The following is a 16011-nucleotide window of genomic DNA, read 5'->3' as shown; positions in this document are numbered from 1 at the left end:
TTACACAGTATCTTTTCCTTGATAATGCATCATAAATGTTATCATGGTAGCAGGGTTCTCCCCTGGAATTTTGGCATTTTTTAACACCTGTAACTGCCATTTCCTGCGATCTAGAGCAAAGAAAAATCATATACAGTGTGGGAAAAAAGTATTTAGTCAGCCACCAATTGTGCAAGTTCTCCCACTTAAAAATATGAGAGAGGCCTGTAATTTTCATCATAGGTACACGTCAACTATGACAGACAAATTGAGGAAAAAAAATCCAGAAAATCACATTGTAGGATTTTTTATGAATTTATTTGCAAATTATGGTGGAAAATAAGTATTTGGTCACCTACAAACAAGCAAGATTTCTGGCTCTCACAGACCTGTAACTTCTTCTTTAAGAGGCTCCTCTGTCCTCCACTCGTTACCTGTATTAATGGCACCTGTTTGAACTTGTTATCAGTATAAAAGACACCTGTCCACAACCTCAAACAGTCACACTCCAAACTCCACTATGGCCAAGACCAAAGAGCTGTCAAAGGACACCAGAAACAAAATTGAAGACCTGCACCAGGCTGGGAAGACTGAATCTGCAATAGGTAAGCAGCTTGGTTTGAAGAAATCAACTGTGGGAGCAATTATTAGGAAATGGAAGACATACAAGACCACTGATAATCTCCCTCGATCTGGGGCTCCACACAAGATCTCACCCCGTGGGGTCAAAATGATCACAAGAGCGGTGAGCAAAAATCCCAGAACCACACGGGGGGACCTAGTGAATAACCTGCAGAGAGCTGGGACCAAAGTAACAAAACCTACCATCAGTAACACACTACGCCGCCAGGGACTCAAATCCTGCAGTGCCAGACGTGTCCCCCTACTTAAGCCAGTACATGTCCAGGCCCATCTGAAGTTTGCTAGAGTGCATTTGGATGATCCAGAAGAGGATTGGGAGAATGTCATATGGTCAGATGAAACCAAAATATAACTTTTTGGTAAAAACTCAACTCGTCGTGTTTGGAGGACAAAGAATGCTGAGTTGCATCCAAAGAACACCATACCTACTGTGAAGCATGGGGGTGGAAACCTCATGCTTTGGGGCTGTTATTCTGCAAAGGGACCAGGACGACTGATCCGTGTAAAGGAAAGAATGAATGGGGCCATGTATCGTGAGATTTTGAGTGAAAACCTCCTTCCATCAGCAAGGGCATTGAAGATGAAACGTGGCTTGGTCTTTCAGCATGACAATGATCCCAAACACACCGCCCGGGCAACGAAGGAGTGGCTTCGTAAGATGCATTTCAAGGTCCTGGAGTAGCCTAGCCAGTCTCCAGATCTCAACCCCATTGAAAATCTTTGGAGGGAGTTGAAAGTCTGTGTTGCCCAGGGACAGCCCCAAAACATCACTGCTCTAGAGGAGATCTGCATGGAGGAATGGGCCAAAATACCAGCAACAGTGTGTGAAAACCTTGTGAAGACTTACAGAAAACGTTTGACCTGTGTCATTGCCAACAAAGGGTATATAACAAAGTATTGAGAAACTTTTGTTATTGACCAAATACTTATTTTCCACCATAATTTGCAAATAAATTCATAAAAAATCCTACAATGTGATTTTCTGGATTTTTTCCCCCTCATTTTGTCTGTCATAGTTGACGTGTACCTATGATGAAAATTACAGGCCTCTCTCATATTTTTAAGTGGGAGAACTTGCACAATTGGTGGCTGACTAAATACTTTTTTCCCCCACTGTATGATAACAAATAAAGTACTATGTTTTTAAAATTGTTTTACTTAAAAACTAAATATTACATAGTGGCGCAGCTAGTCCACAAGGTGGCACAGCACCTCTCTTACATTCTTTGGGGAGAACTGTGGGTAGACAGAGGCAATGTGCCAGCTAATTGAACACTTTGTTTGAAGTCAAGATTTCAGCGGTAAGTGGCTGTTTGGGTTGTGACCAATAGAACCAAAATCTTTTCAAAAAACAAAATAAAACAGGCATCTCTGACACGGCATTTCAATAAAATAGCATATGTACATACATACATACATACATACATACACACACACACACACACACACACACACACAGTATAACTGATTAAAACTGGAAGGTCACTGCTTGCACTAACAGTGTGTGTCTCCGCACAGGAACTGGAGTCATAGGGAAGAACTAAGTCTGTGCTCTCCATATTACCAGACACATACATACAGTGCTATACAGCAGTATCTTCTGTAACGTCATCAACTACTGTACATACATATTAACATACAGTACATACTTCATGTGCTCTCATACGTGTGGGAGAAATGCATGTGCAATATGAACCTATTCATGTGTTTAAAGTTTATTTTCACTTCTCATAAATAGTTCACAGTAACCATGTAACCACTCCCATGCACAAACACTGAACTTATAAAATAATTTGAAAGAAAATATTTGACTGCAACATTTCTGTAAAAAAAAACATATGACAAAGTAGCAAGATGTTGCATAAATAACCTCTATTCTTTTCACTTATAGATGAAGACAAGCTGAGTGGAATGAATTGGGCGACATAGAAGTTGAATAGTTAGTTGGACACTTTCAGGACAGCAGTAGTGATACAGGAAGAGGTAGAGAAAGAAGAATGATGGAAGTGAAATGACACATCATGGCTCTTGTGACCTCATGCATAAGGAATTGTGTGACCCTCAGAGGAAGATCAGAGAAAAACATTCTCTGGAACCTAAAGAAGACTTTGTACAACTCCCAATGCAACTGCTCACAAATTAAATTCTGCAGCGCAACTCAGTTCTCAGATAAAATAAAGGACATGATTACAGACAAGCGTGGATCAAAAAGAAGTTAGAGGGGGAGAATCCTGTGAGTTCCCTGCTCAACTTATAAACCTGACCAAGAGCTGTTTAAAATATAGCCGCAAGCAGCCATGCCGGGGTTCAAGCTATGTCCCCACAGCGCCACCATCAGGACAAATTAAACACGTCGCCCTAGGGCGAGTCACTTCTGTACTCCTTCCTTACCACGCTTGCCAAATATCAGAACTCAAAATCCAACAGATCATGCAATATGCTTTTGATGTACTTTGGACCTTTTCAAATGTTGACTACCATAAACGTCTTCTTCTCCAGAACCGCTGGACCGATCAGCACCAAATATGGTATTTAGCATCTATAGACACGTCTTCAAATAAGACTCTATCTCAAACAATATAGCCGCTCTAAGCCAAAGCTTGCATGTATTATTTTTCATGTCCAACAGTGCCCCAATGCAGCCAAACAGAACCATACTCTACAGGTTAGCTAGACTCACCGTGTGGTCGATCTGAATGTGCTTGCATACGTTAAGTCCCAACAGTGTTTTGAACATGTTGTTACAATACGAATAACCGTGTCAGATTTATATGCATTTATGTGGCAGGTCACCCCCATTTGAATGTTTATTGGTCCATGTTCTTTGAGATGCTAGCCAGGAAAATATTGCGTTGAGAGACCTTGGTCCACACACGCTATATATCAAGTTTCATCCAGATCGGCTCAGTGGTTCCGGAGGAGATTTAATTTGTGTTTTTCACAAAATTCTAAACGGCGGAAAATCCATCATAGCGGACCTTATGGGATCTTGAGGAAAATGTGTTCCTTGTGAGGAGAGAAACCTATGTACTGAATTTCAGGACTCTTTGTCACATGGGGTGAGGGGCATGACCTTTCAAAATGTGCAATTTCAATCGCTTGATATAGCGCCACCATGAGGCCCTGGCGTGGCATTGCATGAGATGGTGTGGACTATGGGCCTTTACCATCATGCCAAGTTGCACCCTCCTCAGCCTTACCATCACACAGGAATTGACATGTTAATTTTCATTGCGGAAAGAACCGGTATAACAATGACACAGGAATTTACATGTTAATTTTCATTGCGGAAAGAACCAGTATAACAATGAACGCCAACAAATTCAATAGGGTTTCTCGCAGCTTCGCTACTTGAACCCCTAATAAGATTAGCGTTCAGTGTAGCCAGTCTCAGAAAGGACCTGTACAACTACACAGGTAAACCCAGGCTTAGACACAGGCTAATCCATGTTGGGAAGGGAGGGCAGAAAGGAACAGCAAGATTTGTTAAGGGAATGGTTTCTCCAGCCCCTTTGGCTGTGTCATCATATCATTCCCACTGTACTCTACTGTTGCTGAATCTCAGGTGAGTGTCCAGGTATGGGGGGCTCAGCAGACAACCCTATTAAGACTATAAACCAGACAACTACGGACTACCCTGCATACAACATACAACCCATAGAGATCATATATAGATACAACATACAGCCCGTAGAGATATAGGATCTCAATGATACAGCATGTGAACCTCTCACCTGACAAGAGCGGGGTCTATAGAACTACTTGAACAAAATTAAAAGCACCACATCACTGTGGTGTCACAGAGGTAGAATGGTCCCAGAAGATTCTTGGAATGATATCTGGACGTTTTGACACAGGGACATGTTGGAAGCTTGGAGGACATTATAGCATGAAAGCGTCAGAAATGGAGGGGACTAGGATGAAGGAATTACTTTTGATACAGAAGTGGAATCCCACTGCTGTACTTGCAGGAGGGGGCTATGGTCTTTTTGTTTTTTGTATTCTATTATTTTGGGATCTGAATTGTTTGAAAATTATTTCTAACATATATTTGTCTCATCCCAAAATAATCTGTTTGATTAACTTTTTTATGCAAATACCAAAATACAACGCAGGCTCAGAAGCAGAGGAGCTAGATTCTATGCTTGTATGATTTTTAAAATACATTTCGAATATCACATCGTTGGTAACAACCTCCAACCTGTAACGGATAGTCATTAACACTGAGGTGAAAAGAGGAAGAAAACGTTTTAGCATACCGATGATGATGATGATGATGATATGATAATGATGAAGCTGTAACTCTGATCTCTCGACAGATAGAAAGGACCAGAAATGAAAACCACTTTTTTAAGTCCGATGGGAGACCAGGTCTTCTGTATGAGGTTCATCTTTGCACACACATTCATTGCGCTCCATGCAAGAACAGCCTTTAACCAAGATACCATCTGGATTATGGTATCATATTTGGATTCTGTTTATTTTTCCTTAAATATGATGTGGATTTATATTAATATATATTTATATTATTCAAATGTTTATTCATACATGTATAATTCTATATACACATTTGTTTTTTAAGACTGTCCCTCTCCCCTCTCCAAAATCTGTGTGACCCTCCCCAGCTCAGAGTGGGGGATGGATGGATGGGTGGAGGAGTGTCCCTCCATCCTTCCTGTCAGCTCCTGGGACCCCCGGACAGTGCTCTCTCTGGGGTGGTCTGGTCCCTGTGTGCTCTGGGCTGGGTGGAGGAAGAGATGGAGGTGGTGGGGCACTCCCTTTCTTGGCCTGGCTCTGGGGAAAGAGAGAGGAGCAGGAGGGTGCCTGCATCCGAGGAGCAGACGGAGCACAGGTCTTCAGCGGAGAAGTTGAGGCTTCCCAGTTTGGCCAGTGAGTTGGAGCGTTTGAGGCTTGAGGGCACGGTGAGGCCGGCCAGCCGCATGCGGGTCTCGATCTCCTGAGCCCTCTGTCGCACCAGGCCGGGTTTGCCCCTGACGCTGCGGATGCTGTCACTGCTGGAGCTACGTGTCAGTGTGGAGCCATGGGGGGAGGAGGTGGGCGTCAGCCCCCCAGACCCCACTGCACCCAGCAGGGCCTCGTTAGTCAGAGGAACCACCAGCAGCTCTAGGGGCACTAGGCATGGCGTGGAGGACTTGGGGAAGTCTTCTGGGAAGGCTGAGAACTCCACCTCCACAGGGCTGTGGCCCTCCCTGGCTCCTGAGTGGGGGCTGTCTAGAGGCTCCAGGGGATGAAGCCCCTCCTGGGACAGACCTGACAGCCTCTCCAGCCTCTCTGCCCTCCGGCGGACCAGCCCTGACCTCTGTAGCTGCACTAGAGTCTCCTGCTGCTGGGCCACGTAGCAGGCCACTGCCGGCCTCTTCTCCTCCAGGCTCAGTCCCAGCAGCTCTGGGACAGGGAAAGGCTCAGAGACCCCTAAAAGCTTCCCTTCCTCACCCTCGGCCTCCCCCTCCAGAACATCAGCCATGTCCTCAGATGTCAGAGAGCAGGGGGAGTCCTGGGCATCAGGTAGAGGTGTAGAGGGCGGGGCAGCACAGTTGGCACAGTCACACAGAGGGCCACAGGGGTGCAGCAGGCTGGGGGAACAGGGTGTGTCGGGGGAGGTGGGGGGAGAGGGAGCGTGGCACTGGGGACCTCCACAGAGACACTGGGGAGGGGTGTGGGGTTAAGGCAGTGATCAGCGTCCTGGGCTAGTGAATCCATTTTATGGCTGGGCTTGTTGTCTGATCGAGAGAGGGCTGAAGGCTTGACTGGGTGAGCGGGTTTGGAAGGAGCAGTGTCCTAAACAGAGGGGAAACAAGAAGTCAGAAACATAGAATAATCATTACTCTTTAGTAGTTAAGTTATCTATTTATTATGAGCTATTACATATACATCTGAATTGGTTATATATTACAGAGACAGAAGACACCATAATGAAAACCGCTCCCACTTACATTGAGTCTGGACAGGGTATTAAAGTGGTTGTTATTGTTGGAGTTCTGGTTCAGGGTTACCAGGTCCAGCCCATTGCCCTCCTTCTCTCCCTCCTCTTCCTGAACCATCTCCACCTCTCCTTCACCATCACCTTCTCCTGCACTCTCCCCTCTTCCTCCTGGCGGTGCTAATGCCTCCATCTCTGCCTCATCTTTCTGAACCTCCTCCTCGTCCTCCTCCTCTACGGTGCTGAACTCCAGACGCAGGCGCAGCTCCTCCAGGGGCTCTTGTCCTCGGCAAGAGGTCTGGGCCGCCGTCCCCTCCCCAGCCAGCCCAAAGTGTGGCAGCGGCAGGCCCTCTCGCCCCTCAAAGGCCTCGTCATCCAACAGGGCGTCCCGCTCCACGTCCTCTATCTCTATGAAGACCCGCTCCACGTCCAGGAGGTGCGGGGCGCGGACAGGCGTGGAGGGGTCACTGTCCAGGGCCGAGTCAGACAGCCTGCGGAAGTAGTAGTTGTTGTAGGCGGGGTCCACCTCCAGACTGATCATCCTGCAGGGGGAAAGGGGACATGCAGCCCCCTTCTCCCCAAGAGCCTCCTCATAGCAGGGGGACAACCCCGGCTCAGGGGTCCGGTTACCTGGGTCCTCCCCCCCACAGCACTGGGCCTGCTGGCCCTCAGGGAGGTCACAGTCTGGGTCGGGGCGGTCAGGACGCCACAGCTTGTTGTGACGCTGCTTACTGGAAGTGGACAAAAGAGGGGGGGTAAGGAGGAGCATGGGAGATATGCTCAAATAATACACATAGAACATACAGCAAAATCTATAACCTACAGCACTATTTCAGTGCTTTGATCCCTTGTTGGGCTACCCTAGTTGATCTGGGCTATGGTAATTACAGAGGGTGTAGTCGAGTGTGACTGTACCTGGCGTCCAGGATGCCCTCGTACTCAGCCAGCTGTCTCATGAAGCCTGTGTTGGGCCGTGTGATGCTCCTCTTCTGCTTGACAAAGTTGTATGCCTTCTCCAGCGACCAACCATACTCCTTCATGGCGTAAGCAATAACGGTGGAGGCCGAGCGGCTGACGCCCATCTTACAGTGGACCAGACACTTGGAGTGGTTCTTCCTGGTAGGGTTAACACACCATGAATGCAAAAGTACAGTTGAAGTCAGAAGTTTACATACACCTTAGCCAAATACATTTAAACTCAGTTTTTCACAATTCTTCACATTTAATCCTAGTAAAAATTCCCTGTCTTAGGTCAGTTAGGATCACCACTTTATTTTAAGAATGTTAAATGTCAGAATAATAGTAGAGAGAATGATTTATTTCAGCTTTCATCACATTCCCAGTGGGTCAGAAGTTTACATACACTCAATTAGTATTTGGTAGCATTGCCTTTAAATTGTTTAACTTGGGTCAAACGTTTCGGCTAGTCTTCCACAAGCTTCCCACAATAAGTTGGGTGAATTTTGGCCCATTCCTCCTGACAGAGCTGGTGTAACTGAGTCAGGTTTGTAGGCCTCCTTGCTCGCACACACCTTTTCAGTTCTGCCCACACATTTTCTATAGGATTGAGGTCAGGGCTTTGTGATGGCCACTCCAATACCTTGACTTTGTTGTCCTTAAGACATTTTGCCACAACTTTGGAAGTATGCTTGGGGTCATTGTCCATTTGGAAGACCCATTTGTGACCAAGCTTTAACTTCCTGACTGATGTCTTGAGATGTTGCTTCAATATATCCAAATAATTTTCCTTCCTCATGATGCCATCTATTTTGTGAAGGGCAGTCCCTCCAGCAGCAAAGCACCCCCACAGCATCATGCTGCCACCCCCGTGCTTCACGGTTGGGATGGTGTTCTTCGGCTTGCAAGCCATCCCCTTTTCCGCCAAACATAACGATGGCCATTATGGCCAAACAGTAATATTTTTGTTTCATCAGACCAGAGGACATTTCTCCAAAAAGTACGATCTTTGTCCCCATGTGCAGAAGCAAACCATAGTCTGGCTTTTTTATGGCGGTTTTGGAGCAGTGGCTTCTTCCTTGCTGAGCGGCCTTTCAGGTTATGTCGATATAGGACTCGTTTTACTGTGGATATAGATACTTTTGTACCGGTTTCCTCCAGCATCTTCACAAGGTCCTTTGCTGTTGTTCTGGGATTGATTTGCATTTTTCGCACCAAAGTACGTTCATCTCTAGGAGACAGAACGCGTCTCCTTCCTGAGCGGTATGACGGCTGAGTGGTCCCATGGTGTTTATACTTGCGTACTATTGTTTGTACAGATGAACGTGGTACCTTCAGGCGTTTGGAAATTGCTCCCAAGGATGAACCAGACTTGTGGAGGTCTATAATTTTTTTCCTGAGGTCTTGGCTGATTTCTTTTCATTTCCCCATGATGTCAAGCAAAGAGGCACTGAGTTTGAAGGTAGGCCTTTGAAGGTAGGCCTTGAAATACATCCACAGGTACACCTCCAATCGACTCAAATGATGTCAATTAGCCTATCAGAAGCCTCTAAAGCCATTACATCATTTTCTGGAATTGTCCAAGCTGTTTAAAGGCACAGTCAACTTAGTGTATGTAAACTTCTGACCGACTGGAATTGGGATACAGTGAATTATAAGTGAAATAATCTGTCTGTAAATAATTGTTGGAAAAATTACTTGTGTCATGCACAAAGTAGATGTCCTAACCGACTTGACAAAACTATAGTTAGTTAACAATACATTTGTGGAGTGGTTGAAAAACAAGTTTTAATGACTCCAACCTAAGTGTATGTAAACTTCCGACTGACTTCAACTGTAGTTAGGAGAATCATACTAGAATCCTCTGCCAGTTCTGTCACTCAGATGACCATTCTCTGTCTGTGGCAAAGATAACGACAGCCTTTGGGTTGCTAGTGGTAACCACCTTCAGTTTCCTTCTCTAGGACAACTTGGTCACAGACTTGGTCCTACACCCCAGTAAAGTCACTCACAGTTCTCTGTAAGCTACTATTACTGTACCTCAAGTGAAAGCAGCAGGAAGATACATTTACTACCAACGTGGTTCTGACCAAGAGAATCACCTATGTACTGTATGAATAAAATAAGGATTACACAGGAGTGTGTTATGGTAAAGAATAGCTTGCTTTATCAGCTCTTTCCCTCGCAATATCTCTTTCCTTTCCATCCCTCTTCCCTGTTTCAAGGCTAACAGGACTTACTTTGCTTTAACAATGAAGTTGTACGTCTCGTTCCAGTGGGCCAGCAGGTCTGTAGTCTCTTCGTCATAGACCCGTATGTTGTGGTAGGAGAATGTTCCTGGGAAGAAGTTATCTATCTCCCTGGTGACGTTGAGGATATAGCCCACCCTGGTGAAGAGACGGTTTGTTATTGGATGAAGACAGAAACTATCCCATAATACTCCCACAATATTCTGACTCACACCAATGACTAATCTATGTTTTATCGATGAGACAACCTTTGTGACAACCAATCGTATTCATGACAACCTTAGTGCCTCTGAAAAATAGAACTCCATTGACAGTGTTGGAGACGAGAGACAATAAATAATTCATTCTATGGAATAGAACTGTTTGTAGCTAGCAAAAGGCTGTACTTACCCAGTGTCCTTAAGCTCGTCCAGATTGGAGGCATTCCATTCAGATCCCTGCAAACAAATGTGGAAAAATGTCAGACTGACTACACATAAATACACAGTAAATTCCTCCACATGCTCCACAGTTATGGCTGTCCAAATGTTGCTCTTCCAGAGTACTACTTTTGCTAGCAGTATCAGCCAAATATCATGGCTTCAGTAGGCCAAATCTAATTGAGAAAATAGATCCGACCTTAACCAATGAGAAAAACTCTAAAATGCACTTGATTCATCAGATTAAGCAGAGTTTGAGTAGCCTGAGTGCCAGTCGGTTTGTGCCATCATGCCAATTTCTTGTCAATCATTGTCATACCAATGACAACAATGGAGTTGGCAAGAGCACAAACAGATCTGGGACCAGGCTAGAGTTTGAGCGGTACCAAGCAGTTCTGGATAAGGAGTTGTTGCCAGGTGACTAACCAGATAGAGGTGGTCAAATATGAGCGTTGCCTTGTCCATCTGGCCGAGGATCAGCAGCATCTCGTTGTCGATGAACTCCTTGTACTGCATCAGGTTACAGTTCATATGCTGCTCCAGCTCCGTTCGGATCTGAGACGACATCAAAGTCATCAACTCCCAACCATTTGATATTCTACCATTTGTACTTGTAATATTCCTGATTACAGTTTCAAAATACATCAAATAATGTCTGGTCGAAATTGACTGAAGACTACACTACAAGCCAGTAAGGCTGTAATACAAAGATATTTGTTTTCAATACCGTGTGCCAAATGGCACCCTATTCCATATATTGTGCACTACTTTTGACCAGAGCCCTATTGGCCTGGTCAAAAGTAGTGCACTATAAAGGGATGGCACGCAGCTAATGTGTGCATTTAGTTAATCCCTCCACTCTGCTTACCTGTTTAGAGGTGACGTTCTCCAGGTCCTGGAACATCATGATGCTACGGAGTTTGGCTTTGATAAGGCACTCTGTCCGTTCCCTTTCTGTGGGCCTGCATCAGCAGAGACAGACACACAGAGGCTTCATTAGCACACTACTCTACTCTCTGTCAATGGGTCAGTCAGAACCAGCAGACCATCACTTTTCCTATACTGTATATCTCTTTCTACAGTAGGGAAAAAAAGTATTTAGTCAGCCACCAATTGTGCAAGTTCTCCCACTTAAAAAGATGAGAGAGGCCTGTAATTTTCATCATAGGTACACGTCAACTATGACAGACAAATTGAGAATTTATTTTCCAGAAAATCACATTGTAGGATTTTTTATGAATTTATTTGCAAATTAAGGTGGAAAATAAGTATTTGGTCACCTACAAACAAGCAAGATTTCTGGCTCTCACAGACCTGTACTTCTTCTTTAAGAGGCTCCTCTGTCCTCCACTCGTTACCTGTATTAATGGCACCAGTTTGAACTTGTTATCAGTATAAAAGACACCTGTCCACAACCTCAAACAGTCACACTCCAAACTCCACTATGGCCAAGACCAAAGAGCTGTCAAAGGACACCAGAAACAAAATTGTAGACCTGCACCAGGCTGGGAAGACTGAATCTGCAATAGGTAAGCAACTTGGTTTGAAGAAATCAACTGTGGGAGCAATTATTAGGAAATGGAAGACATACAAGACCACTGATAATCTCCCTCGACCTGGGGCTCCACGCAAGATCTCACCCCGTGGGGTCAAAATGATCACAAGAACGGTGAGCAAAAATCACAGAACCACACGGGGGGACCTAGTGAATGACCTGCAGAGAGCTGGGACCAAAGTAACAAAGCCTACCATCAGTAACACACTACGCCGCCAGGGACTCAAATCCTGCAGTGCCAGACGTGTCCCCCTACTTAAGCCAATACATGTCCAGGCCCATCTGAAGTTTGCTAGAGTGCATTTGGATGATCCAGAAGAGGATTGGGAGAATGTCATATGGTCAGATGAAACCAAAATATAACTTTTTGGTAAAAACTCAACTCGTCGTGTTTGGAGGACAAAGAATGCTGAGTTGCATCCAAAGAACACCATACCTACTGTGAAGCATGGGGGTGGAAACATCATGCTTTGGGGCTGTTTTTCTGCAAAGGGACCAGGACGACTGATCCGTGTAAAGGAAAGAATTAATGGGGCCATGTATCGTGAGATTTTAAGTGAAAACCTCCTTCCATCAGCAAGGGCATTGAAGATGAAACGTGGCTGGGTCTTTCAGCATGACAATGATCCCAAACACACCGCCCGGGCAACGAAGGAGTGGCTTCGTAAGAAGCATTTCAAGGTCCTGGAGTGGCCTAGCCAGTCTCCAGATCTCAACCCCATAGAAAATCTTTGGAGGGAGTTGAAAGTCTGTGTTGCCCCGTGACAGCCCCAAAACATCACTGCTCTAGAGGAGATCTGCATGGAGGAATGGGCCAAAATACCAGCAACAGTGTGTGAAAACCTTGTGAAGACTTACAGAAAACGTTTGACCTGTGTCATTGCCAACAAAGGGTATATAACAAAGTATTGAGAAACTTTTGTTATTGACCAAATACTTATTTTCCACCATAATTTGCAAATAAATTCATAAAAAATCCTACAATGTGATTTTCTGGATTTTTCTTTCTCATTTTGTCTGTCATAGTTGACGTGTACCTATGATGAAAATTACAGGCCTCTCTCATCTTTTTAAGTGGGAGAACTTGCACAATTGGTGGCTGACTAAATACTTTTTTCCCCCACTGTATATGTTTGACTTTGTGTGAAACTATTAATATATTATTTCATATCCATTTGCAATTTCTGTAGACTCACTTGTCGACAAACATGGTGGGAGAGTCAGGCCGCAAGATCTCCAGGTCTCTCATGGCATTCCACTCGTTGATGCAGCTCTGCTCTGAGGCGATGCAGCTCTCATAGTAACCCATCCAGGTGAGGGCCATGCCCCCGGGGAAGTAGTTGTATCTGCGGGACACCTCACACACCTTGTGGAGGATCTGCAGAGCCGACCTGGGACAGGGGTTAGAAAAAGACACTGGTCAAAGTGGGTCAATTTATCTTCAATCAACCATCTTTGTTAATCTGGGAGAAATGTGGTGCAGTATAATCATTTTCTACCAATAGGCTTTTAAAGGGCAATGAGCTGATTCACATGAACGAATGGCATTCATTTTAGGCTGAGTATCTGTAAAGCACTTTGTGACAATTGCTGATATAAAAAGGGATATATAAAATACATTTGATTGATTGATTGATTGATGCATGCACCTGCATCTCTACACCAGTATTTGGCAGAGTGAGAGTATTGAAATGCCTCAACCTTGTGCTCTGATATGAATTCAGCAGCCAATGTATTGATGTGGGATTGCTTCATTAACAACAATGTATTAAGCAGTCATTCCTACGGTTGTGTCTACTTACCACATGGCCTGTACAGACACAGGTTTGAAGACATGATTCCGGCTCACTGTGTTCACACTGAAACCCCTGAGGGAGACACAAGACAGGCAATGACTCTCCCCGATCACACACTGATTATTACCTAGTAACCACTAAAACATAACTCTCTATCAAAACACATGTGGAGGTCAAAGTCATTTTAGCAAATTAGGCTGTGCTGTGCTCAGTGTCATTTTCTGTACCGGTATTCCAGTTATTGCAGTTACAGGTATTCCAGTTATTCCAGTTACAGGTATTCCAGTTATTCCAGTTACAGGTATTCCAGTTACAGGTTTTCCAGTTATTACAACTTTAAGCAAACAGAGCTGTTTCTCTCCAGAGTGTCCAGCAGGGGGCTGTAGTCTGACAGAGGGGTCACAGATATAGAACAATTGTATGTCTATGGGGGACTCACTCACCCGTCTCCATCCAGATGGATCTTGGTGTCACTCCAAAGAGGCAGCACCATGCCAACGGAGCAGCTTTTACTGGGAACAACACAAAAAGACACGTTCCCAGCAGATCAGTACAACACATCTGGTTTGACTTCAAATGGAGATGCTGCTACAACAACAAGGGTCTAACATCTGGCATCAAGGACGACCATAGCAAGTGAGGAAAGAGCCACACACACACACACACACAGCCAGGAGCTGGCCCAGGCCCAGGCCCATACACACCTGTCCTTGTCGCTGAAGTCTATGCCCAGCAGGATGTTCTCCTCCGTGTCCTGTCGTCCGCTGGTGTACACCACCACCATGTAGCGCACTCTGTCTGACCAGGCACTCTCCAACCGCACCGCCTGTACCAGAGGACATGACAGGTTCATCAACAACTAGGCTACATGGCCTACCTGTCCACGCACCTCTCCCAACATGTGAATCTGATTAAAGGTAATACAAACTGACTCTGAATATAGAGGGTACACACAGTCTGCATCATGTAATTCCACAAGTACATAGCATGAGCATAACACCAATACAGTCCAACCATATCACACACATACACTCCAATCCTCTAAAGTAATTTCTCTCAGTCAAAAACAGTTTGTTAATACATGGGAGGCATCATTCCAATGGAGTGTGAGAACATAGTGGTAGGTAACAAACTAATAAACTCTCCATTTCACAGACACCATGGAAACACTTGGTAATGCTCTTCTGTGTGAGTTCAAACATGTTCTCATTATTAAATAATTACAGTGAGCAAACAAGTCTTTAATACACAATAAAAAGCATTCAGGCAGGTTGACTATGTCATGGTGCCAGGTGGTTAGTCACTGGCCAGGGCTGTGGGGAAGTGTGTGTGTGTGTGTGTGTGTGTTGTCTCTTACCAGTTTGATTCGGTCCTCCGAGCGAAGAATGTTGATCATCACCTGCAGGTGCTGAGGTAAGTCTCCTATTGCGAGAGAACATAAAAAAATATATAAAAAATAAAAGATATCCATGACAACACCTGGTTGGTTAGTGTCATCAGATAACATGGTTTTATGTGATTATAAATACATTTTAGTCATATAAAACAAATCTTGACATTTGAAACTGAACATCACTCATCATGCCACGGGCAATGGATGTTGAGTGAGAACATAAAAGAGAACTCAATATACTCCATTGTTGAGTGAGTGAGTGAAATATATCAAAACACAATAATGTTGACGTAAAGACCCCTGCCAACTAATATCAAAACTTCTGTAAGTTTATCAACAACCCACATACAGTGCCTTCATGAAGTATTCACACCCCTTGACTTTTTCCACATTTTGTTGCGTTACAGCCTGAATGTAAAATTGATTTTAAAAAATTGTCACTGGCCTACACACAATACCCCATAATGTCAAAGTGGAATTATGTTTTTAGAAATGTTTACTAATTAATAAAAAATGAAAAGCTGAAATGTCTTGAGTCAATAAGTATTCAACACCTTTGAGTAAACATTTGCTTAACAAGTCACATCATAGGTTGCATGGACTCACTCTGTTTAACATGATTTTTGAATGACTACCTCATCTCGGTACCCTACACATACAATTAGTTGTAAGGTCCCTCAGCCAAGCAGTGAATTTCAAACACTGATTCAACCACAAAGAAGGGCACCTATTTGTAGATGGGTACAATTTTTTAAATAAAGCTGACATTGAATATCCCTTTGAGCATGGTGAAGTTATTAATTACACTTTGGATGGTGAATCAATACACCCACTCACTACAAAGATATAGGCGTCCTTCCTAACTCAGTTGCCGGAGAGGAAGGAAACCACTCTGGGATTTCAACCATGAGGCCAATGGTGACTTTAAAACAGCTACAGAGTTTAATGGCTGTGATAGGTGGTCCTCTGTAGCTCAATTGGTAGAGCATGGCGCTTGTAACGCCAGGGTAGTGGGTTCGATCCCCGGGACCACCCATATGTAAAAATGTATGCACACATGACTGTAAGTCGCTTTGGATA

At 44.4% G+C, this 16011-nt stretch overlaps 2 protein-coding genes across 3 annotated transcripts in view; both read right to left on the bottom strand.

Annotated features, from left to right (window-relative positions):
- Positions 1-2320: 2320 nt before the first annotated feature.
- Positions 2321-6198, bottom strand: LOC123492724 (protein phosphatase Slingshot homolog 1-like). Its single transcript, XM_045225662.1, has one exon. The coding sequence runs from the start codon at positions 6104-6106 to the stop codon at positions 5300-5302; it is 807 nt and encodes a 268-aa protein (XP_045081597.1). The 5' UTR covers positions 6107-6198; the 3' UTR covers positions 2321-5299.
- The window catches only part of LOC121584909 (protein phosphatase Slingshot homolog 1-like), a 45194-nt gene continuing 35300 nt past the window's right edge, over positions 6118-16011 (bottom strand). The window contains exons 4-15 of one of the 2 annotated variants that reach the window (XM_041901154.2): positions 14896-14960; positions 14243-14364; positions 13982-14050; positions 13545-13610; positions 12939-13133; positions 11056-11149; positions 10614-10742; positions 10159-10205; positions 9760-9906; positions 7478-7678; positions 6576-7293; positions 6118-6420 (exon numbers count right to left, since the gene is read on the bottom strand). In XM_041901154.2, the coding sequence (XP_041757088.2) occupies positions 6118-6420; positions 6576-7293; positions 7478-7678; positions 9760-9906; positions 10159-10205; positions 10614-10742; positions 11056-11149; positions 12939-13133; positions 13545-13610; positions 13982-14050; positions 14243-14364; positions 14896-14960 (2156 nt within the window). The remainder of the gene's footprint in view (positions 6421-6575; positions 7294-7477; positions 7679-9759; positions 9907-10158; positions 10206-10613; positions 10743-11055; positions 11150-12938; positions 13134-13544; positions 13611-13981; positions 14051-14242; positions 14365-14895; positions 14961-16011) is intronic. The other variant, XM_041901155.2, reaches the window with a different exon arrangement.

This window comes from Coregonus clupeaformis, chromosome 16 (assembly GCF_020615455.1).
Source record: "Coregonus clupeaformis isolate EN_2021a chromosome 16, ASM2061545v1, whole genome shotgun sequence".
NCBI lineage: Eukaryota > Metazoa > Chordata > Actinopteri > Salmoniformes > Salmonidae > Coregonus > Coregonus clupeaformis.
The sequence above is the reverse complement of the archived record's forward strand: the minus strand, read 5'-3'. Positions and strand labels throughout refer to the sequence as shown.

Excerpts from the sequence above, each read along its gene's own strand:
- LOC123492724 (XM_045225662.1), bottom strand. The coding sequence starts at position 6,106 with ATGGCTGATGTTCTGGAGGGGGAGGCCGAGGGTGAGGAAGGGAAGCTT.